The 25,211-nt window shown below is 36.0% G+C and overlaps 1 protein-coding gene across 1 annotated transcript; it reads left to right on the forward strand.

Annotated features, from left to right (window-relative positions):
• The first annotated feature begins 2,651 nt into the window (after positions 1-2,651).
• On the forward strand, positions 2,652-18,027 carry LOC149409427 (cyclin-dependent kinase 9-like). Its single transcript, XM_089649947.1, has 3 exons — positions 2,652-3,548; positions 14,109-14,346; positions 15,657-18,027. The coding sequence occupies exons 1-3, from the start codon at positions 2,827-2,829 to the stop codon at positions 15,969-15,971; spliced, it is 1,275 nt and encodes a 424-aa protein (XP_089506073.1). The 5' UTR covers positions 2,652-2,826; the 3' UTR covers positions 15,972-18,027.
• The last annotated feature ends 7,184 nt before the right edge of the window (positions 18,028-25,211 follow it).

Consider the following 25,211-nt stretch of genomic DNA (forward strand, 5'->3'; position numbering starts at 1 on the left):
CGAATACTTCATTTTATTTTGTAAAGTTCTTTACTATTTTTGTAAAACAAAAACGGTTTGAAAATTTTAACTATAAAATTAACGGTAAGCATAAGATTTTATTTTTCTAGACTATGAATAATTAGTAACTTCTAGAGATATTCGTTTAGAAACATCTGAGATATTGGTAATACATTCATCATATAATTCAAATAAACCCCACGGATTTAGTTAGGTCCGTCCATTAAGCAGGGCCAAATATTATTTTACACGACTTCTACTAATATTATTTTACACGAGATTTGCTAGGGCAAATTCAACCGTAGGTCTGTCCAATACACCAGGGCTGTGCATGTCTTCTTCGCTGACGTCGTTAAGATTACGAATTTATTTTAGGGCATTGTCCCGCATTTTATTGGCTAGTCTAGGAGTTGAACGGTCTTATGAAAAAATGTGATATCGGTTTAATTTCAAATCTTTGTACATCACAATTCTAGGGATTAACTGTTCAGTGGACCCAAATAATTTTCTGTTGCCTGTTGCCCATACCTTGCCCCAGTCCTGCGTCAATTCTATACAATGTATTGTGTCTGTTATCATAATAATAATAAATACAATCAATCATAACAAAATGCACCTTATCTGCATGTGCCTCCTGATAAATTGATTATCTTTGTTGTGCTACAAACTCTTTGCATTACATTAATCGGGGAATACTTTATTGTTGTAAAAAATGTCGGTACAGAATGTATAGAATGTAATACATTTTAGAGAAATATTTCAAACTAATTTGAACCACCATCGGTGTGTACAAATACATTAAAAAATAAAATTATCTGAGTAGGTACCAATGCACGAACTTCTCCCAACCGTCTGGGGCCAGTGAGACGAGAATGGTTTATTTATGAGTGAGAATATGGTCATGGAGAAGGAATGGTGATGGAAGAGTAAGGTTAGAAAAAATATATATCTGATCTGGTCGCCAAATACGCTGAAACAATTTCAAGCAAATTTTCGATTCTGGATTGTGGTCTTTCACCACGGCGAAACAGAAAGTATTTACCACTCTAAATGATTTGCTTGAATGAATTTTGTTTCTTTATTTACTTTCTACCCCGAGGGACCGCCACTAAGGTGTTGACAATGTAATATTGTAATTAGGTAGTTGCCGGCATAAATGTATAGTTTCGCCAATTTCACGCCAAGTTATTTGGTAATGTGAGCCATACTGGGTGAGGTAGGTTAGGTTTTTCAATTTCAAGTAAATGTATGCAAGTAAATTATTTCTTCTTTTAAGTTTTTTTTCGTAATACATCCTTTTTTATTCTTTAATCCATTTCTTAATTTTGTTATTGAAATGTTTTTATGTTTTCCTAATTTTTTTGTGTCTAGTATAGAAAAATAATATACGAGAAATAATAATAAACATTTTAATCGCTTTTCGGCGTGTGGTGATGCGTACTACTTTCAGCTATCCTCCATAAATGTCTAATTTCTATATAAATTTGTAAAACTGTTCGTAGCTTGTTGGATGTTACACGTTGAATAATACAAATGGCGGTGATTGGAAATGATTTTTCGAAACACTTCATAATATTTATAATGTATAATGCCTGTGACAGACCACGCTATAAGTGATTTATAAGCGCGCTATATTCTCTCCTTATTCTAATCACCTACTCCCAGAAAACTACAAAGACCCGGACTCGGACCCCAATACCTCTGACCCGCGTCCCCCAGTGACCGCCTCTTTCACGACTGGTTTTCGGTGAGTGGTGATTCACCACAAACGAGAACGTGAACCAAGTCCGTGCGCGGGTCTGAGCGAGTCCTGGTCCGGGTCCGGACCGAGTTCAGGGCCGAAACCGTGAGTCAAACAGTTCGTACTCAAGAACTCGGAACCCGGACCCACTCCTAGAATTCGAGCTCTTTTAAATGGAAGCACTACTAGGAAGCCTCCGAGGAGTGACTACTAACCTAACCTACTCGTCTCTAATGCGTATTGCGTAATCTGTCAACCCCATTAATTGCCTAGGCAATTAAGCGGGATCCGCTTTCCAGGCAGATCATAAGTTTTTATGGAAAGAAAAAGGGCTTTTGTGGAATAATAAAAACAAACATTTTTTGCTTTAGCAATTTTGGGAAAGGTATTGAAAAAAGTTCAGTCAAAAGTAATTCACAGCTTATAAGTAGGCACTAATTTGGGAACCTTAGAAGAGGACAAAATGGTCCGTCCCATGGTCCGTCTTGCTATGAGGTTCCATTTACTCGGTACAGGTCGTAGTACCGAGTAGATGGAAAGAGTAAATATTTCCAAAAATGAATACATCGTTTGGAAATTCAAACAGCAATACAGAAAGCATAAAACAGATCCTCTTAAAAATTTAATTAAGGTATGGTTTCCGGATTTGTCAACTAGTCAACATTTGGGTATTTAAACAACAACAAAAAATATTATTTTTTATAATATAATATTTTAGGCTCCTGAATGTGTATTTTTTACTATCATTTAACTATAATAAACATTTTAATTTATTAAACCGTGCATTGGTTCATTTATGAAGTGAAAAAAAATTATCGACTGCAAATTAATAATATCGTTAAAAATTATAATCAAAAACTGGCAGCACCAACTTTATCCATAGATTCCTTAGACGTTTTTCCACGATAAAATATGCATGTGTCATTGATGTAGTTTGACGTTTTTCCACGTTTGCATTAAACGTACAAGGCCTGGCGTCGGGGCTCATCACTCATCATATACCACCATTGCAACGGAGCAGTTCTGCGTCAACTCCGCCGGCGGCTGCCTTTCGCTCCTCGCGCGTTTTCCTGACAGCCTCGTGAATGTTTCAAGCACCAATGAAAACCTACTACCTCAACGACTTACTAACAAGCATGTCCTTGCCACACACGTCGACAAATAGTAACGAGGGGCAATCCACTCCAGCGGTGTCATCCACCATAATGAACCTCCGTGAAAAGGAGAAGTACATAGAAGACTTCGACTTCCCCTTCTGCGACGAGTCCAACAAATATGAGAAGGTTGCCAAGATCGGACAGGGCACCTTCGGGGAGGTGTTCAAGGCCCGGGAGAAGAACAGCAACAAGAAGTTCGTCGCCATGAAAAAGGTTCTCATGGACAACGAGAAGGAGGGCTTCCCGATAACCGCTCTAAGGGAGATCCGCATCCTGCAGCTCTTGAAACATGAAAACGTCGTGAACCTGATTGAAATATGCCGCACGAAGGCTACTGCTCATAACAAGTTCCGGTCTACATTTTATTTGGTTTTCGACTTTTGTGAACACGATTTGGCCGGTCTGCTGTCGAATGTGAATGTGAAGTTCAGTTTGGGGGAAATTAAGAAGGTTATGCAGCAGATGTTGAATGGACTTTACTATATACACAATAATAAGATTTTACATCGAGATATGAAAGCTGCCAACATTTTAATAACGAAGAATGGCATTTTAAAGTTGGCCGACTTCGGGCTGGCCAGGGCCTTTAGTTTGGCCAAGGCAGGGGCGGCCAACAGATATACTAATCGAGTAGTCACATTGTGGTACAGGTATGTCAATTGATATTAAATCTTTTTAAGTATAAATCAGAAATCTGCTTGTTTATGTAAGCAAAAACTCTTGAGTGATGGGCTTTGGGGACATTTTCAGCTCCCTGCAATGCTTCTATTGTTATCTAGGAGCTTTAAAATATTAATTGATATTAGACAAGATACCGCATTACTGTTTGTTTGATTTCTATTTTATTTAAAGTTTTTGTTTTTATTTTCTGTTTTTGTTTATGTATTTTGTTACAGATGACACACATACACTTCACTTTGACTTTGGTTCAAGATTTTGCTTATGATAGCCTGCGATAAGCGAGCCCTAAAGGTCTGAGACAGAGGTGTGAAATCGTCGGATCACGACAATAGAAAGAATTGTAATTTTTTTTTGCTGGATTTTATTTAGGTATTGGAGCCAGGAAAGAGTCTAAAAGGGTCGAGAGGATACACTAAGTGGCATGAATGGCTAGGAAGTGACTATAGAGACTAAAATAGACTAGGATGAAGTGATTTTGCACAGCGGTGCCGCCAAGGTCTGTTATCTATGTGAGGATATTGTGTCAGCGCTCTTTATTAGCAGCAGACACATGTCAGCGCTATATTAGCAGCAGACACATACCTGAACGGATGACGAACCTCGTGCTGGCACTGTTGGTGGACGCAGTGGACCCTCTTGCTGCAGCAGCTGGTACAGTTCCTTCGCCATCTAGGATTCTTGCAGCAGAGTCTCCATCTTCTATCTTCGTTGAGCTTCACAGCGGTGCTGCCAAGGTCTGTTATCTATGTGAGGATATTGTGTCAGCGCTCTTTATTGGCAGCAGACACATGTCAGCGCTATATTAGCAGCAGACCCATACCTGAACGGATGACGAACCTCGTGCTGGCACAGTTGGTGGACGGGGTAGTCTCTCCCGCTGCAGCAGCTGGTACAGTTCCTTCGCTACCTAGGATTCTTGCAGCAGATTCTCCATCTTCTGTCTTCGTCGAACGTCACAGCGGTGCTGCCAAGGTTTGTTATCTATGTGAGGATGTTGTGTCAGCGCTCTTTATTGGCAGCAGACACATGTCAGCGCTATATTGGCGGCAGACACATACCTGAACGGATGACGAACCTCGTGTTGGCACAGTTGGTCTACATAACAAATGTAGATCCTAGGAAATAAATTGTGCAGCGCCCTTGAGGTGATTTTTCACAAAAACGGCGCTCTAAAAATTATCCAATCATTATTATTATTATTATTTCACTAACCTTATTCAGCGTGTTGCAACAGAGTGTTCAAATTCTGGGTCCTTAGTAACTTGATTTGTTTTTTTTTTTTTTAATTTCTTCTGCAGTTTTCAGATAGAGCCTTGTACTCGTTTGCAAAACTAATTGAAAATTTCAATGGGAAGATCTATAATACTTAACATCTCAGTGCAACTTTCGGTGACCATCTTAAGCACGGGGGCTCCTAAGTTTAGCCACAGAAGCTGAGCAAACAGTACAGAGCCTGCAGTTACTGTAATAGTACACAACTGTCCTGCGCAAGTCACAAGGGCCCTCTATTGTTAAGTTTGGCAGGTTAATCTCTACGAAAACTGTAAAATAAATTAAACATAACAACCTTTGGAACACAGGTGACAAGCAGTTTGATCTACCAGTATTGGAATAGACAATAGTTCTAGCGTCATTCACCCCTTCGACACTGTTGTAAATACAGTTTGGAGACACAGCATACGTGTGCCAAATATCAACATTTGCCGTATAAGATGTTTTTGTTTTTGCGATACATTATTTAGTTCATCTGTGGAACAACTTGCTTATAACTCCTGCGCAAAGTTAAAGTAATTATATTATTTTCATTAGGGTTTTAAATATGTCAGCTTTATTACGCGAAGATTGATGAAGAATGCATTTTTATTTTGCTGTAAATCAATGAATGGATGAACAATCAAATATTTTATATATGTAGCACATTTTTCCTCCACACAATTTGGCATTTGGTATATGACTTTAGCGCATATAATATTATGTTTATGTGTATTGTTGGGCCCCAGTTTTTCAACGCACAATTAACCTTTTCCCTGCGACCAATTATGATTTACTTAATGCAGTTAGTTACTGCATAACTTAGCGGAATTGCATGTGATCATCAAAATTTGTGTTAATTGTTAACAAGCTTTGTATTGCGGTGTAAATTGTCTTGCATTGTAAAGGTAGTCCTGCAGAAAATGTCTCAATTTTCGACTAACCCACACACAATAATGTTCATCATTGTACATTGAATAACTGGGTATTGAGAAACGTAAAGCGATGTTGCACATTATTAAATCTATTGCTTAAATTGTATTAGTATTATTATATTTGACCATATTGCAACCTTAGTTGAGCGTAGTTGTGAGTATAATGTGGGCCGTCTTCATCTTCTTTAGCCTTGTTCTTCCCGCGGCTGCATTTTCAATGTTCTTTACTTTGGGCCTGTGCCTTTAATTTTACAGAGTATTTGTTTAGTTTAAACATCATTACAGAGCATATCATAGTCCGGAGGCCTGATGTGCGGTCTGAATACTGTTACAAAGTGTCATGATTGCTGGTCTTGTTGCATTGTTAAGCGTCATCTTCACAGTTCCAGTGTGCTGAACCAGTGTGGCCGGTTACTCCATTCTGTATTCTTATTCGGTATGTCCATTAGTGGCTCAGTGTATTGATATAAGAATCATTATGCATCATAATCACTGGGTCAGTGCCTTGCCTCATTGCAAAATATCATCATCACTGGTCTATGGTTATAAGATGTACAATTTGCATTACCTCATCATCATCACTAGTTCTGTGTGGTGATGAAGAGTCTGAACAGCGATCATCATTACTAGTTTGGTATTTTGATACATTACTAAGAACTATCATCAATGGTCTGAAGCCTGAACATCGTTATTTAAGATCATCATTACTACTTCAGTGCCCTGATGCACTACTAAGCAGCACCATCAGTGGTACAGTGTTCTGATTAGAGTGGTTTATTTTTGGGGTATTATAGCGTGTTGCGTCAACTCCTTCTTTAGCCAATGTATCGGACCGCATTACAGTATCCAGTGTATTAGGGCAGATGTGTAAACTACACATCAGCTCTGATGATGGACACTGCAATGGTGTCTGATATATTGGCTAAAGAAGGAGGTAGCGCAAAATGGCGTAATACCTCAAAAATTAACCACTATAATAATTTTTCGAAGAAAACTTCTTCTAACTGCTTTTCACTTTGTGATGGCATTATTTATTTTTTATTAAAACACAAATAACTTAGTTTACATCACTTTATTTCGATACAAAATCTCAACATGTTTCGTGAACCAAGTTCACATCATCAGGAGCACAAGTATACTAAAGTTATAATTAAAAATTAGGTCTAGAAAGAAGAGGCAGAAGGAGCGGGGAGGGGTAAGAGTGGGGGAGGGTTATTCAAAGTAGGAATTAAAATGTCATTAGACGGGAAAGACCGGGTAATTGGGAAAATATTTAAAATGGGGTTTATAAAATTTTTTTTTTTATTAATAATATCTGCTTTCATCACGTGTTTTCTTATTTCTAAGATTTCAAAATTATTGATTTGAGATACCTTGTAACCAGAATGTAGTATTTTAAAACCTGAATTAATATCGAAAGTATGGTCGTTATTTAATAAATGATCCGCAAATTCTGATTCACAGTTTCCCTTTAAAGCCCTAAGATGTTCTTTAATTCTAATCTCAAAGTTTCTATTAGTTTTTCCTATATAAAAGGAATTACAATCATTACTAGAGACCGGATTATATGCATTTGCATATTTGCATATGAGGCCCCTAGAAACAAAGACGGAAGTGTCCACCAAACGTCAAAAATGAGTTGAATATGCAGTTTTATAGAGAAAGGTTCATTCTATCTCGAGAATATATCTGATTTTAATATAATTGTCATTAAACCATAGTATTTTGGCTTTAAAGTTTTGTTGTTGTAACAAATACGGCAGTGTCCACCTCCTTCCGAAACAAAAGCGGCAGTTTTTCAAATAGCCAATCAGGAGCCTTTATTCATAATGGCGGCCGTACTTGAATTCATACAAACTCGTGCGGAAGCGTGAGTGAATCGTGTAGTGAAAAGTTGTTATTTTTTGTGGAAATAACCATTTATTGTTAGTGGACGTCAAATATTCCAAGAATGGAAACTTTCCCCGATATATTGCCACCGGAATCAGTGAGAAAACGTGTCAAACAACCGCATAAATGGAAGGCAAACATCGCCAAGAAAAAAAGGTAAACCGTCATCATGTTGTAGGCAAATGTCAAAATATGACATTTTTAGATTTATCTGAATTTGTTCACAATTTTTTTTCACAATTAATCAAGTAAGGGGAGATGTCTACTAAATAATAGTAACTAATCTTAATATTATTCACAGATATTCTCCAACGTGTTTACCATCTGCTCCCGCTTGCAACCACAAAACTTCAAAAAGTTTTCAATGCAGTAGCATTAAAATGACAGATTTGATACGTTTTCACAAGATTTTTTACTCACGTAAGGACAAAAAATATCAAGATGCACTAATTTTAAAATTTAAAACCAGTATCCATTAAACGTCAGCGACCTAGGAAAGGCACTTACAAAACAAAACAATTTCAAACAAAATTTTCATTTAGATTGTCCGACGGCTCCATAATTCCAGTGTGTCAACAAACATTTCTAAAGAGCATAAATATTTCAAAACAAAGGGTGCAACACATAATGGAATGTTTTTATAAAACTGGCAAAATTGCTACGGAAAATCGTGGTGGCGATCATCGGAGTCGTCATTTCGTGGAAAGGTTAGAATTCACCATGAATTTTATAAAGAAGTTCAAGTGCACTGAAGCACATTACTGTCGAAATGCTTCAAACCTTCGAAGGTATTTACCTTCTAACCTCAGCATTCGGAAGATGTATTTAATGTGCAAGAAAAAGCACAAGAAGATAAAGGAATTACCATCAGTCAATCATACTTCAGGAGTGTGTTCAATAAAAAATTTAATTTGGTGATTGGAACTCCTCGCACTGATGTTTGTTCGACTTGTTTGCAACTGTCGGAAAAAATAAAACAAACTTCGGATGAACGTGAAAAAGTAGATCTGATGATAAAAAAACGAATACATAAAAAAAAATATGACGAGTTTTTCAAATATCTACGGGAAAGGAGAAGTGATTTGGTAACAGTTTCCTTCGACTGCGAAAAAAATCTGGTGTTACCAAAAGTGCCTGACCAGCAAGCCTACTATAGTCGGCAGTTATATTTTTATAACTTTACGACTGTAGTTGGTTCATCAAAAGAACCGTTAACTAAAGAAAATGTATTCAGTTACTGTTGGTTGGAAAATACTCATGTAAAGGGATCCAATGAGATAGCATCTGCAGTATACCATAGATTGAAGAATCTCCCCTTAGATGGGATCAAAACAGTAAGACTGATGGCTGACGGGTGTCCAGGCCAAAACAAAAATTCCATCATTATTGGCATGTGTATGCGATGGTTTTCTGAGGCTCCAGCTAGTCTTAAAAAAATTGAGTTGATTTTTCCGGTAACTGGACACTCTTTTATGCCAGCCGATAGAGTATTTGGTAATATAGAAAAAGAAATAAAAAAACACGAACAAATTATCCAACCGGAAGAATACTACAATATTGTATCCAATTTTGCTACAGTTATAAAGTTGGGTACCGAGGTAGAAGTAAGCGAATGGAAAAATGCTTCGCAACTTATTCTGAAGCCTACACCATCATGGGCATCTCGATTTTCGGAGACGAAAAGGTTCATTTTGAAAAGAAACAAGAATAAAACTACTATTCTTTTAAAAGGAGAAACAAATTATAGATGTGACCCATCAACTTTCCATAATATCTGCAAGAGGAATTTACCTGCAAATATGATAAATCCCAGTTTAATTGAGGCTAATAAAATTTCGGTTAATCCTTTAAAATTACGAGATGTTGCAAAACTGCTAAATATCCACTTTGGCGGTGGACTGGAGAAATATTCCCGAATTGAATTTCTACTCGAAATTATGTCCAACTACTTCTCTTGTACCTCAAGAAGAAGAAGATGATTATGTTCACATAGAATGTAATGAGGAATCGGCAGAAATCGTGTCAGACTTATTAATGATTTAGTTAATTTTTGTATTATTTTATAATTTAGTTAACTTTTCTTTAAATCTATTTTTACCTTTAATTAAATCTATTTTACCTTTTTTAAATCTATTTTCTGTTATCCAGAATTTATGAAAATTTCTAAGATAGAAGTGACCTATCAACTTTCAATAATATCTTCAAGAGGAACTCAACTGCAACTTTTTCAATAAAAAAAATCTTCCTAAAAATATTGTTTTCTTACATTGACTGCAACATCTTTGAAATTGTCATTTACATCAAAACCGGCAGTTTCCAACTGTTTGTGAAACAAAACAGCAAGTGTCCAAAATGGTCAAAATGATTGAAACAAAAACGGAAGTGTCCATCAAAAAAATTCATTTTTTAAAGAAACTGGGGCATTTAGATACATAGATGATTTAAAATAGTATTCTTAAACCGGTTTACTATCATATTATTAAAATTTCCTTGCATATTGATGAATAACGGACTGATTAAACGTTTTTTTTAGATTGCCAACAATTTAACAAAGTGGACACTTCCGTCTTTGTTTCTAGGGGCCTCATATGCAAATGCATATTTAGACCCTTTTCAGCGGTAGTTGCATATTTTAGCAAATAATTTGAGATCTTGCATATTTACGCATGATATCGTTCAGATGCCTCATATAGCGACACTATAGACCTATAGACGTCAGATAGCAAGGCGCGCGGCCAGCGAAGCTGAGCGAAGAACTGATAACTGATCTTACTGATCGCTACGGCCGGCGGCCGGAGTGGGGGGGAACCTCTCTCATCTTCGCCTGCGCTCGCGCCTACTCGGCTTAATTCGGCTAATTGCCGAAAACAATTCATTCATTCGTATGAGGGGTGATTTGGTATATTTTTATGGTAATTCAGTGAATTGCGAATTTTGTTTTTGACTGGTCGCACGCGCTGTTCTTTAGAGTTTCGTCTAGTGTTTTGTTTGTTTGCACGAAGTTGTACATTGTGAAAGTGAACCATGCCCCCTGATACAAAAAGTGCCCATACGTGGATAGCTGAATATCCTGGAATATTTACATACGACGGAAAAGTTTTATACTGCCGAGTTGGCGAGAAAAACATTTCTAGCACAAAAAAGTTCCAAATAGACCAGCATGTCAAAACCAGTGTTCACAGGAGTGCAGAAAAAGGGCCCACGACAACAAGTTTTTACAGTGGCAAGTAGCAGTAACAGTGAAGTAACCTCCAAAAATAAACAACAAAATCACTTTAGCATGGATCTATGTGAAGCATTTCTTGCAAGCAATATCCCTCTATACAAACTGACAAATCCTGCCTTGAAGGATTTTCTCCGAAAATATTGCATAAATCAAAATATACCGGATGAATCTACGAGTACTTTACTTAAAAATTACATACCATCAATTTATCTACATGTGCTGGAAGAAATACCCAATAAACTCAAGGATAACATCATATGGATTTCAGCTGACGAAACCACCGACACTTGCGGCCGTTACATTGCAAATTTGATTGTTGGTGCATTAAAACTTGAACCTTCACCTTCCTATTTGGTCGCCTGCAGAGAACTTGAAAAGACAAAACATTCTACGATCGCCAGATTTGTGAATGAGGGTATAAAAAATTTTTTTCCTGAATCTTCTGCGGATGAAAATGTGTATGTGTTGCTCTCAGATGCTGCCCCCTATATGATCAAAGCAGGCAAAGCCCTCCAAGTATTTTATCCCAATTTGATTCATGTGACGTGTTTTACTCACGGAATTCACAGACTCGCCGAAGAAGTGAGATCCACGTTTGCGAATGTAAATAACCTGATTTCATTAGCAAAGAAAGTGTTTCTTAAGGCGCCTGCTCGTATAAAGGCCTACAAAGAAAAACTGCCAAATATCCCTTTACCTCCTGAGCCAGTAATAACACGTTGGGGTACATGGATCGAAGCTGCGATGTTTTACCAGGAACATTTTAAAGACATCAAGGGTGTTATCAATGACTTCGATAGGGCAGAGGCTTTGGCAATTTTCCAGTGCAAAAAATCGTTTGACAACGCCAGTATTAAAAAAAAAACAGCTATGATTACCACTCATTTCGCTTACATATCTGCAAGTATAAAAACACTTGAAACTCATGGATTGGCGTTGAATGCATCTATTCAGTTTATGAAGGAAATTCGCCTTATGAATTCCTCGTTGCCAAAGCTATTCCCGAGTAAACTCAAAGAAAAATTTGAAAACATACTGAATAATAACCCAGGGTCGGAAACCTTTGTGCCAAATTGATAACTTCATCAACGGGGCAGGTGAAATTTTGCCCAGAACAATAAGTTCAAAAATCGCACCCAAATTTAAATTCTGTCCAGCCACATCAGTAGACGTAGAACGTTCCTTTTCCGCTTACAAAAATATATTAAGCGATCGTAGACACAATTTTTCTACAGAACATTTAGAACAGTACTTAGTCATATACGTTTTTAAAGGTAAATTCTAAATTTTATTGTTAAACACATTTTATAAATGATATTTTCGAAAATATAATTGTTATCCTTGAGAACTAATAGCTTACTAAAATAAAAATAAAATGTAAAAATACGACTTCCTTTATTATTTCATGTTGCATATTTTGACACTTTTTATTGATTTTTGTGCATATTTTAGCTATTTTTATTGCATATTTGCATGCATATTTTGGGCTATTTTTGTTGCATATAATCCGGTCTCTAGTCATTACAGTTGAGTTTATAAACACCTGATTTTTTAGTTTGACTATCAATATCTTTATTATTAAGAATATATTTTTTTAATTTGTTATCCGTATAAAACGCCGGTTGAATAGTGAAGGGGATGTTTTTATTTATAATTTTGGAAGTATCATTATCTACAAATAGAATTCTACGCCATTGTTTGTTTGTATCTTTATGAATAGGATAAAAATAAAGTTTAAAGAGTTTATGTTTAATTTTTTTATTTAGTATTTCAACTATCAATTTATAAGGATAGCCGTTATTAGATGCTATTTGTTATATGATATTTAATTCTGAGGTATAATTAGGATCCGACAAAGGAATCGAAATTAATCTATTAAGCATAGAATGGAAAGCTGCGACTTTTTGAGAAAAGGGATGATTTGATGAATTATGTATGATAATATCAGTGTACGTATCTTTACGGAAAATATTGAAATCTATTTTATTACCTATTATTGTTAAATTTAAATCTAAGAAATTTAAACTCTTATCTATACCTATTTCTAATGTAAATTGAATATTTTTATGTATTTTATTTAAAAAGTTTAAGAACATGTTCAATTGTCTTTCTGTTCCTAACCAAATGCAAAAAATGTCGTCCACATATCTCTTCCAACAATATACATTTTTAAGTAACAAGGCACCGCTATTAAAAATCTTATTTTCTAAATTATTAATAAAAATATCTGCAATCAAAGGACTCGTACTGTTCCCCATGGCCAAGCCATCTTTTTGTTTAAAAATTGTATTGTTAAATTGAAAATAATTTTGTTTAAAAATAACTTCGAAAAATAAAATAAGGTCATGGATAAGGTCTTTCTGTAAGTTAGATGAATTTAACAAATTATTGATGATGGTTTTACTTTCTTCTATTGGAATACTAGGGAATAAATTTACTACATCAAAAGAAACCAACATAGCATGATTAGGAATTTCCAAATCCTTTAGATAATTAACTAATTCTAACGAATTTTTAACTGTGTATGTTGGTTGAAATATATTAGCATTATTAATTACAGTATTGATTGCTGACGCTAATTTGAAAGTTGGGGCATTACAATTAGAGACTACTGGCCTAATAGGTTTGTTCAGTTTATGTATTTTTAATAGGCTGTAAAGTTTAGGAATTTTTGGGTTAATTAAAATCAAATTTTTGTTATTTTTCATGTTTACAATGATATCACTTTTACAACGTTAAACCGTTTCTTTCACCATTTCTTGACACTTATTAATAGGGTTATTCAGAATAATTTCAAAATTGTCCCCTTGTAGAAAATCCATTGTCTTGTTAATATAGTCAACTTTATCCATGATGATAATACTGTTACCTTTATCTGCCTTTGTAACAACCAGATTTTTTTCCCTCACCATTTTAGAGATATTCTTAGCAATTTTTATCTCAGTATTAGAAATTATATTCTTTTCCCGATTTGGAACTGTTATACTATAATACTTTTGGCCGTGAGAATCTGACATTAACTGTTACTAACTTTTATGATAACTGGTTCAGTATCTTTATGCGCAGTCTAGCAAAAGTTATGTAGCACCATCATTAGTGGTTCTGTGTTTACATATGTTTTCTGGCTCACCGTTTTGATATCTTAGCGTCGTCATCACTGGTCCAGCGTCAATGCGATTTGACCATCATGGGCCCAGCGTCCTAATGTGTGTGTTGTTTGATTGCAGGCCCCCCGAACTGCTGCTGGGCGACCGCAACTATGGGCCTCCAGTGGACATGTGGGGCGCCGGCTGCATCATGGCTGAGATGTGGACTCGCTCGCCTATCATGCAGGGCAGCACCGAGCAACAGCAACTGGTTCTCATTTCACAGCTGTGCGGGAGCTGCACTCCCGATGTGTGGCCCGGGGTTGAAACTCTCGACCTGTACAATAAGATGGAGTTGCCCAAGGGTCAGAAGAGGAAGGTTAGAATAAATATATTCATTTTTACAACAATAAAACTGCCTTTATTCAGTTACAACAATAAACATTTTTGTCCCAAAAACAAGTACACTAATAAAAATTCAAAACTTACAATTTTCCCTTTCAAAACATTTATCTTATAACACAATATTTAACTAATGACTTATAACAAATGAATGGGAGCATAGGTAAAGTAGTTTTTGTTGTTTGTATTACTATATTGTTTTGGCTGTACCCCGCCAAGCGTTGCTGTTTCTCAGTCTGTCTGTGCAGATAGACAAACAATAGTGCGTGTTGCTTTTACGTCCAACAGATGGCACTATTTAAAAAAAAGCATGTTTTTTACCTGTCACAGGTGACATCTATATAATATAGGTATATAAAAACACACAAATGCAACATTGTGTCAAAATTTCAAAGCAATCGATGAAGAACTTTCGGAGATTTAAGATTTTGAACAAACAAATGTTTAGAATTTGTTTATATTAGATTAAATTCATTTGAAATATTGTTTAACATATTCAGTTTATCAGTTTTACACTACTGTAGGCTGTATTTTCGATACCTCATTAGGTATATTCTATTCTGATAATCCAATTATGTTAAAGCACACCTGGTCTAAAAATCAGATAAATTAGCATTACACAATAGCTCACACATTATTCTAACATAGACACTTGAAACTATGCGTACAGCTTCTCTCATAGAGCTGTTTAAACAGTATTAAAACATGTTATATGTTACAGTGAGTGAACACACTGATGTTACACTGCATACGTCATTGGCACTGGAGATTACTGACTGCCTACAAGAAATGCCTCTTCTCCTGTCGGTCCCTACCATTTCTCTCCAGTTCCTTATACCTAAAGCCATATACAAATCTGCGAGTTGTAATGGTTACCATTACCATAAATCATAGTGTGTACCAATTGTCACTTTTTGCTACAAATCAAAGGGCGCTTTATTCCAGCTCACTGTTACGGTTACTGTATCAGCAATAGTTAGAGTTGCAACTCACAGATGAGTATGTGGTTTAATCTAGCAGTTTTTGCCTCCACACCATCCGGTCACCTTATCCACTTAGTCTTAATTGATTGAAACATCTTTCGTGGTCAGTTTTTTTTCCATTTTCTACTCAATAGAGCTGACCCAGTTTTACAAACCAAGTTATTGTTGTCTATTTAAACAGTTGGCATATGTATACCATATACTCCACAACAATAATGGATTTAGATCTTGTAAAAAAAAAGGTATTGCGGGAAGAGGAGGCTGTGATGATAAATGTTAATGAAAAAATGGATGTTGTTTGTAGGTCAAGGAGCGCTTGAAGCCGTATGTGAAGGATCCCTACGGCTGCGACCTGCTGGATAAGCTACTCCAGCTGGACCCGTCCAAGCGCTACGACTCAGACACGGCGCTCAACCACGACTTCTTCTGGACGGACCCCATGCCTTCGGACCTGGCGGGCATGCTGGCCCAGCACACGCAGAGCATGTTCGAGTACCTCGCACCCCCGCGCCGCCCCGCTCACCTGCGCCACCAGCACCATCTCGGCGGGCCCAATAACCTGCCCAAGCCCAACACATCCGCCGTCCAGGATAGCGGCTACCAAGATCGTGTCTTTTAATTTATTCCAATTTACCCATGTTAGATTCATTCGTTTTAGTCGCCAATTTTCTCTATATTTTCCGTCTCTTTGAAAATGTTGGATTTTTGTTTGTTTCAGCAAAAACTGTTTTATAACTACTGTTATTAGCTAATAGGATTACGTTTTTTAAAAAAACTTATTCCATATTTCTCGTGTTAAATTCATTTTTTTGCGAATGCCACGTGTTTACTCAATGCGTATTTTGTTTGTCTCTTCAAAACTATTCAGTGTGTGTATTTTACTCTACTGCAAATTTTTATTCATGTACTCCATCTTGCTTGTGTAAAGGCCGATTTAAACCAAACGAGCGAATGCTCATTCTAGTCCGCTCTTGCAAAATTCTTTTGGTGTAAACAGTTGAGCATTCTTGCAGTGCTCCGAGTGTATTCGCTGAACTATGTAGAATGCTCTTTCGTTTGATGTAAGTACCGCAAGCCCGCCTGATCAGTTGCCTTAGAGCATTCCTTTGTGTTCGTACGCGAACCTTCCTTGAGGCGGTCTCTTCAAAGAGTTCTTGTGTTCTTAGAACCTGCCCCAGAGCATCTGCAAGAATTTTAGTTCTTGTTGTTCTCTTTCTTGTTCGTTGGTATTCTTTTGATGTAAATGGTGAAAACGAATTACCGTTTACACTAAAAGATCAGGAAAGAACGCTCTTGTTCCAACTCTAGCTCTGTGTTCGCTTGGTCTAAATCAGCCTTTAGATTAATTCACTGTAGACGCCACATTGTTCTCATTGTTTTCTCAATATTTTGTTTGTCTTTTCAAAACAGTTGTGTTTTTGCAATAAACTGCTATTAGGATTGCGTATTTTAATTCAGGCATATTTAAGTTTTCTCGTATAAGATTCATTTGTCATAATCACTACCTTGTTCTCATTGCGTATTTTGTTTGTTTCTTCGAAAGCATGTGTTGATTGTGGCAACGAAAGGACGGCCATTTTCAAGAAAAGTGCGTACAAAGCATGATAACGACACAATCAGACCACTCCCAGGTTTCTTAACCCCACTACACGGGTGTACCGGCACTTCAAAACTGCACCCTGTAGTTGCCATGTTTTACTCATTCTGAATTTTGTTAGTTTTTCGTTTTTAAAACCTGTATTAATGGCTACCAGGATCATTTATTTTAATTTATAATTTCTCATAATAATTGATTCATTAAATCTATATAACGTATTTTTTCAATACAATTATTTTAGCCACATAATTTAATCTTTCTTATGTTATATTTATTCAATGTACAGGGTGCGGCAAAACAGACAGTGCAGTTTTGAGGTGTTATCAAAAAAACGGCACAATTTACAGAAATTGGGTTTATTTTATTTTATTCGGTACATCATGCCGTTTTATGCATCAAGTCCTGAAGACGTCCTCAGAAAGATGATGGCCCCCAGCAGCGATACATTGATGAAGGCAATTTTCAGCCGCATTTTGGCACATCTCGACGGGTATATTGGCAATTTCCTCCCGAATTCGATCATTGAATTCTTCCAAGTGTGAGGCCGATGTTTAAAATTATTTACTTTTAGATAGCCCTACAGACAGAAGTCGCAAATTGTGGCAACGAAAGGACGGCCATTTTCAAGAAAAGTGCGTACAAAGCATGATAACGACACAATCAGACCACTCCCAGGTTTCTTAACCCCACTACACGGGATGTACCGGCACTTCAAAACTGCACCCTGTAGTTGCCATGTTTTACTCATTCTGAATTTTGTTAGTTTTTCGTTTTTAAAACCTGTATTAATGGCTACCATGATCATTTATTTTAATTTATAATTTCTCATAATAATTGATTCATTAAATCTATATAACGTATTTTTTCAATACAATTATTTTGTTGGTTTCTTAGAAAACCGTCTAAAAAATTAGTTCTTAAAAACTGTATTATTATAATAATTTAATTATATTTTTTAGAGTAGTTCTTATTACATACATGACAGGTGTTTTGCTTTTCAAACTCTTTGACATAATATTTTTCATCAAGCTATCTCAAATATCCAAACTGTAATCTCAGTTTATTATTGATTCAGTATCATTTCTTTATTATTATTTACATAATTATTATGTCATATTTTGTGTAATTAAGCATACTTTTTTAATGGTGAAATACAGGACAGTGTTTTTAATTTATTTAAGTTATGTAACATTATTGTAGTAACTATAATTCAGTGATATTCGAATCTTGTTTTTTTTATTTGTTGTTTTACGGATTAAGCGATTACTTTGTAACATTTTTCTTTTTATTCCAAGCTATATCATAAATAAGGATTTAAAAAATAATAAAATTTATGGTATGCAAACTATCAACTACTTATGACATTGAAATAATTAACAAGAATGTTATTTTAGTGCTAAAGTCAAGATTATTAAAAATATGTTTAGGGTATTGGTGGTTGTTAGAAAAAGGAGTATTTTGAAAATGACTATTGTGATATAAAAAAGGGTTATTAAGGTTGTTGACTAATTGAGAAGTATGGATTCGAAATGTTTTCTTTAATCGTAAGCTTATTTTTATTTTTAGTTATATTTGTGATACATTATAATTTAATGAATTTAACCTTAAGTCATAATACTTAACAGTTTAAGTGTGTGTCTATTTGATGTTCATAGTAATAGCTTGTATCTGGCTTTACGAAACCAAAGATTACTAGAAGCATTTACTGATTTCACATCAAGAAACATCTGTCTGGTCACTATCATAGTACTTGTATTATTGATGCCCACCGCAAGTCCAGATCTGGAATCTTCCGTCTAAAAGTTCATAGTGACCTCTGAGTATGGTAAAATACATTTAAGAACAATTATACGAATTTTGTTTTCGTTTTCCATTTAGTATTAAGAAATATATTGAGTTGTAACCATTTGAACGAAATTATAAATAATAAATAAACAAACATAATATACTATCCTATGTAAAAGTGGTTTTATTGACTTTGATTACTGCAATCAAACAGTACTGTGGTGGCACATTGCTCATTCAATGTCACGTTTAACAGGAATCAAACTGAATAATTTATTTTTAAATTGAGAAAATATCTAGTGTGCATACATTTTATAATTTAAAACACAAAAATATAAAATGGCTCGCATCCAGGTATTTGCTGTACATATTGTTTTTTTTTAATTATTCGGTTGGTTGGGTATTTTGGCCTCAAATTCAAAATTAAGTTTTAAGTTTTATCAACAATCTACCTACGTGATAAGGCGAACTCATAACAGAGATAAAAAAAATCAAAATAAACATAATTAAAAGCTGTAGTGAAGTAATAAAGGGTGTATAAAATATTAAACCTACTACCGTGGGTGTCTACGCGTATTTATTTTTTAATAAAAAAAGTGATTCAGTTGCATAAACTCATAAATAGACATGGCATGACCAAGTGAATCAGATACTTGAATCGGGCCTTGTCAAGAGTCAGAATAATAGAAGAGTATGTATGAGACGATGTATGAATGTGAATGAGGCAAGGAGTGTGTGCCAAGACCGAGTTGTTTGGCGGTCCGTCCTCTCTGCCTACCCCTGCGGGGAAACGGTGTGATGGTTAGTTCGTTAGTTTAAACTCATAAATTATAATTGGTGATATCCAATGAAAAATTGCAAACTCAGTGATTATTAAAAAAAATAACTATTAACAAATCATAATTATACCTGTGGCTGAGAAAACCTCGAAGCATAAACAATAACTGAGTGAATTCCTAATTAAGTGTAGTGAATCTAGATTAAGTGTGCAAAAAATAAAGTAAAGAATCCTACATTGCGTGGACATTTCGATCGGTGCAACAAAATTGTTAATAACATTTACAGAACAGTATAGCTTATATTGTGATTAATACGCGACTCCGGCACACAACAGTTAGTGTAGTGGTCAGTGCATCGGACTCTGGTTCTGTCAACCTCAGTTTGAAACCCTGAGAATCCAAGACAATTTTTGTTATTTTCCTATTTTATTAACCTTTTAAATGACAGTAGGTAGAAGTGTAGCTGTGCACAGCAGGCCGTGAATTTTTAATCAAAATAAATCATTTTTAAATCTTATTTTTAAAAATTAAAAACATTACACCTTGAAAGGATATTTAAATGACTTACCAAATTTATTCAATATTCGACGTTTTTGCTTCCCTTCACTTAGATAAACATATTTTAAAAAAAACGGGACATATGTATGATACAGAGGCTCAAAGAAGAGCGAGTAAACTGGCTATTTTTCTATGGCTGGCAGCAGGCCCAGCTGGGCACAGAGGCGGTTAATAAAATTTAATACAATTTTGGAATAATAATATCGCCATATATCTTCAAATCTAAAAACTAAAATCACATTTCTAACTAAAAATATACAAAATGAGTAGACAAAAAAAAACAACGACATCTTGCGACACAGATGAAAATGATACACCTTCAAAGAAACCACAAACTTCTTCCAAACAGAAAATCAAGGACACCCCACAGAGTACGAGTACTACAAGTGACGGATCTAAACCTAATGAAGAAATTAACATTCTATTTGAGCGTCTTACAAAACATTTCGACGAAAAAATTACCGAAATGAAAAAAATGACCTGAAGAGAAGCAATGATTTTATTTGCAATCAATATGAAGATCTGCTCGCAAACTTCAAAAACATACAGGATCTCCACAAGGAAACAAAATTCTTACGTGAAGAGAATGAAAACCAAAACATTAGAATCTCTTCTCTGGAAACCCCTCTAGCAGACCTGGAACAAAAAGCTCTCTGACAGTTTAGAGATGGCGGGCGTGGATTTGCGGCCGGGAGAACCACCTGTTGAAGCTATAATTATGTGAACACTGTAAATATTATATAGAAAAAAATAAAAATATGAAAATGTCGTACATCCCTTTCTCTTAATAAATTAACTGTTGAAAGTATGACATCCCTTGAACTGCCCAATTGTCCCAAGCGGACTATGAAAAATGGTTTCTAGGCAATTTGCGTAACTTGAAATACCCCGTTCACACAGGGCGATTTTAGTTGATCAAGTCTGTGTTGAATGACACTTGAAAGCTAATTGACAAGTGTGAACATCCTTTCAACAGAGTTGATCAAGTTTTTAGTTGAGCGACGAAAGTTGAAAGCCCGTCTATTTTTGTTGTTCAAGTATGAGTCATCGTTCGATATTCCTGTCGAATTGAAACGTGTGAACATATTTATCAAGTCGCTTGCGGTCGTAGACGTAAAGTAAAGTAGACGTAAGACGTCCCTAGTGAGTGGTTTATTTAATCGTACCTAGTACCTACCATCATGACATCTACTTCAATGAAAGAATGTATTAAGTGGTCGGATGATATGATGTTCAGATTTATGGATCTATACTAAAGCCATTCCTGTCTTTGGGATCAGAAGCAAGAAGTTTACAAAAATAAGAATACCTGTGACACTGCAATTAATAATAATATTTTTGAAATCTTACTGTATAACTTAGTAGTTATTATTATTAATCTGCTTAGCTTTAATAGCAATGCAGAGTTTTATTTTATTGTATTTAATTTTATTGAATAGCTTGCGGAATTATATTTTTCAGGAGCCAAATAAGCGCCTGAAAGTTGGATTTTGAGCAAATTGCTTAGCTTATGTGTTTTGTAGATTGCAAATAAATATTTTTCAGGCGCCAAATGACTTGCTGAATACAAATAATAAAACCGAAGATTTAAAAAATAATTGCCTTTACCTAAATAACTCTGACGAATGTATACATCTACGTGTTAAAAATTATATTATGTATTTACAGGTATTTTTGAAAAAAAATCATAATCGGAAGATGTATTCTGTCAAAAAATTGCGCAGATACCTGCAAATTAGAAGGAACAATGGCTGTAATATTTATTATTATTTTTAAACCTTTTATAAAGAAAGCATGTGGTCACCTATACTAAAAATAAATAAGTTCGTTATTTTCTCTACCGCTCAAATAAGCTGGTCTGTTATATCTTTCTAAAATATCAGAATATACTGTTAGCAATAATAAAACGCTAAGTAAATTGTTATGATGAAATATTATATTGTCTTCACGGTCTATTACAATAATAACATCCAATATTCAGTAAGGTTATATCGCGCATTGCACAGTTCCAAGTTCCAGCCGCTTGCAATCCTTGCTAGTCCCGCGAGTGGCCGATAGGTGGCGGTGGAGTCGCTTCCGCCTTCAACCAGCAGCGCCTCTGCCCATACTGAGAACCACTCGCGAAGTGTAGATGCCTGATTGGCTGACAGTGATGAGAGTGGCGCCTCTGGCGGCCAATTGGTGAACTAAGCACTGTGGCGCCAGTATTTGAATGCGCTACTAACAATACATTATTTTACAAAACAAAGAATATTTGGTGAGCCAAATGAGCCCGGCGCGAGATAAGTTTTGGCGCCCCTTTTCGAAACTAGTAGGTAATCAGTGTAATTAATAAAATGAAATCAATAATATTCGGATGATTTGTATTTTTATGCAGCGCTGTTTTTATGAAAAATAATTTCAAAGGCGACGTTTTATGCTACGAAAAAACAAGACAAAAATTACGCGAACCATGCCACGAATTACGAGAAAGGAACAAAGCAACCGCAAGCGACGTTGCTGTAGTAATGGTTTTGTCCTGTTTATACGCACCCTTAGGACTGTTACGGATCTCTACACTTTATTTTTAACATTTACATATGTTTGTATAAATAAATATGGGTTTATATATTACAGTATTTAAAATATATATATCAATGATAAATACAATAATTATTTCATCAATATTAATTTAACATTGAAAGTTTTTACTTTGATGTCATTTTATTGTGGCGGGGCCACTTACGGTAATCAACGGTAAAAATGGTTGGAAACAGGCAAATCGAACGTTACTGAACAAATCACTTGTCTCATCGGAGCCTGAGATTGGGAACAACGGCCGTTAGTACTTTTTAAAAATTTACATTCGCTTGCCTCTGAACCACCTCAGTGTTTCCTTTTAGAGCAATAAAAACTAATTCTCCACTTTTAAGTGAAGAATTATTTCAAGATAATTTTTTAATTTCTTGAAAAAATACATTTCGTGGCTTGCAGACGGTTAGGTATTCGCCCAAGATATACATTTCAATATACTTACCTAATTATTTTATAATTGAATTGACACGATCAAAACTTTATATTGTTTGGTACCGAATTATATTAAGTTGATCCACTAGTCAAAAATTATTTCACAATCAAAAGGAGCCCGGCATTTTATGAGGGGTTGTAATATACTTGACGAGACTTAACAACCAATACACAGCCTGTCTTCATAACACTTCGTGATTTAATGATGATTTGAAATCTTATTGCAAAGTCGGAAAATTTTAATTTAAGATTTATTTATGAAGATTATTAAACTTTATGTACTTCCCGAATGGCAATTCATTTAAGGCCCCGTAGTATGCGTTCAAAGATGATTTGAAAGGAAGATATGTAAATACGAATGTTGAAGGGATCGCGCTAATATTAAAAACTATCATAATTAAGCGAAAATATTTCATAAAGCACGACTCGTTTGAAATAGAGCAAAAATCTCTCGACAAATGATTTAGTTGCATTTAGATACATTGTGATTTTTTTCATGACTATAACATAAAATAACAGAAGAAAACGTGTTTTTAATAATTTTCAAGGGAATTTCATATAATTAACGTTTCGGCATAACAAAGGTATAGATCTAGTATCTAAATGTGAAAGGTATAGTATCTTAAAAAAACATTTTTTTGGAACTTAAAAACTTAAAGTCTTGTTATAAATCGGTAAAAATTGGGTACGCGGGGACTTAATGGAGTGGCTTTTATTACACGTAGGTACGTTAAAGTTTAATACACTTCCACTTGTAGGCAAATTTAACTTTTTTAAACTGTCTGGTTTGTGAGGTAAGTTTTTTTAGATTTTCACGGCCAAAAGCATTTTTGTTGTTTGTTTTTGGGGTGTTATGCCGTGTTGCGCTAACTCCTTCTTTAGCCGACGTTTCGGACAGCGTTGCAGTGTCCATCATCAGGGCAGATCCGGTAGATTCGAAGATGGCATTTCGCACTTGGACGGGCCCCAGGCTAACGTAAATACTGTGCTTTCACTTAAATTGCAGTTCCCTTGTACTGTAATACCTACAGGCTCGTAGTGGATTGAAGCTGGCGGCACGGTATCGCTTCCAAGTAAATAAGCACAAACTCGACAACCATTTTCCTCATAAAACTTATTAATGTAACATAAATTCAGTCAATTAAATACAACCATCAGATGGTGATAGTAATAAGGCTAATCAGCCGCAGTACTAGTTAGTTAGAAACATGAAGGGTATTGTTATAAGCCCTAGCTAGTTAGAGGATTACGAAAGAATCCATAAAATCAAAAAAAAAACCAACAATTACAGAGGAGAGGAGAGGAGGCGGAGAGAGATTGATTGCGTAGTTTGTGGATTTTGCGCAGTTTGAGGATTTTTCGTGGCTTGTAATATAGCCACAAAACTGCTTCCGTCTGGCTTGTGTTCACACAGCCAGGCCCCAACACCTTACAGCCGGCCGGAGAAATTCAGCCGGCCTGGAGCAGGCGCACGCGCCCCAACTGCCCTTTTCAAGGCAATCTTCGCAATTCACTTACGTCGTCCCAACTGCCTTTCTCAAGGCATTCAGCAAATTACGCAACTAATATAAATTTTTCTCGTTTCAGAATAATTCAACCCAAAAATGCCGTACCACCGCACGCCAAGAGGAATAGCGACTTTTAAGCGCAACAAGCCCCTGTCCATGGATTTCCCGGAGGGTGCCACAGGCTGGAGATTCAATCCAGATACACACGAGCAGGAATTCGTGTTTGGATCCTCGCAGATCGGCTCCGGCTCGGCAACCGGATCACCAAGAGCCACATCACCCATGGTAGAGGAATGGACGAGGGCTACGGCTTCAAAGCGCCCCCATTCCCCCCCAAAGCCCATTTTTCGTCTGGTTCACGAAAATAAATATGAACCCTTACACAAAGTAAGAGAACCAGCCCAGGATATCCCGTCGCCACCGACGAAGAAACGCCCGACGCCACCAAGACCAGTGGCGTCCACCAGCAGAGACCAGGCGCCCACCAGCCGAACGACTGCACCGACTCTTGGGAAGAGCACACGAGTCCCGCCCGTAATCATGACCATAGGGTCAATGACGCACGGAGACATCACGAAGGAAGTTCAGAGGCACATTGGAAGTGCCCACTTCAACTTCCGGTATGC

Source organism: Hesperophylax consimilis, chromosome 31 (genome assembly GCF_061612785.1).
Source record: "Hesperophylax consimilis isolate HC1 chromosome 31, BYU_Hcon_1.0, whole genome shotgun sequence".
Classification (NCBI taxonomy): Eukaryota; Metazoa; Arthropoda; class Insecta; order Trichoptera; family Limnephilidae; genus Hesperophylax; species Hesperophylax consimilis.

Bases quoted from the DNA above. Each gene is read 5' to 3' on its own strand.
- LOC149409427 (XM_089649947.1), top strand. From the start codon at position 2,827: ATGTTTCAAGCACCAATGAAAACCTACTACCTCAACGACTTACTAACA. The intron at 3,549-14,108 runs GTATGTCAATTG...GTTTGATTGCAG, and splicing joins GTAGTCACATTGTGGTACAG to GCCCCCCGAACTGCTGCTGG. The intron at 14,347-15,656 runs GTTAGAATAAAT...TGTTGTTTGTAG, and splicing joins CCAAGGGTCAGAAGAGGAAG to GTCAAGGAGCGCTTGAAGCC.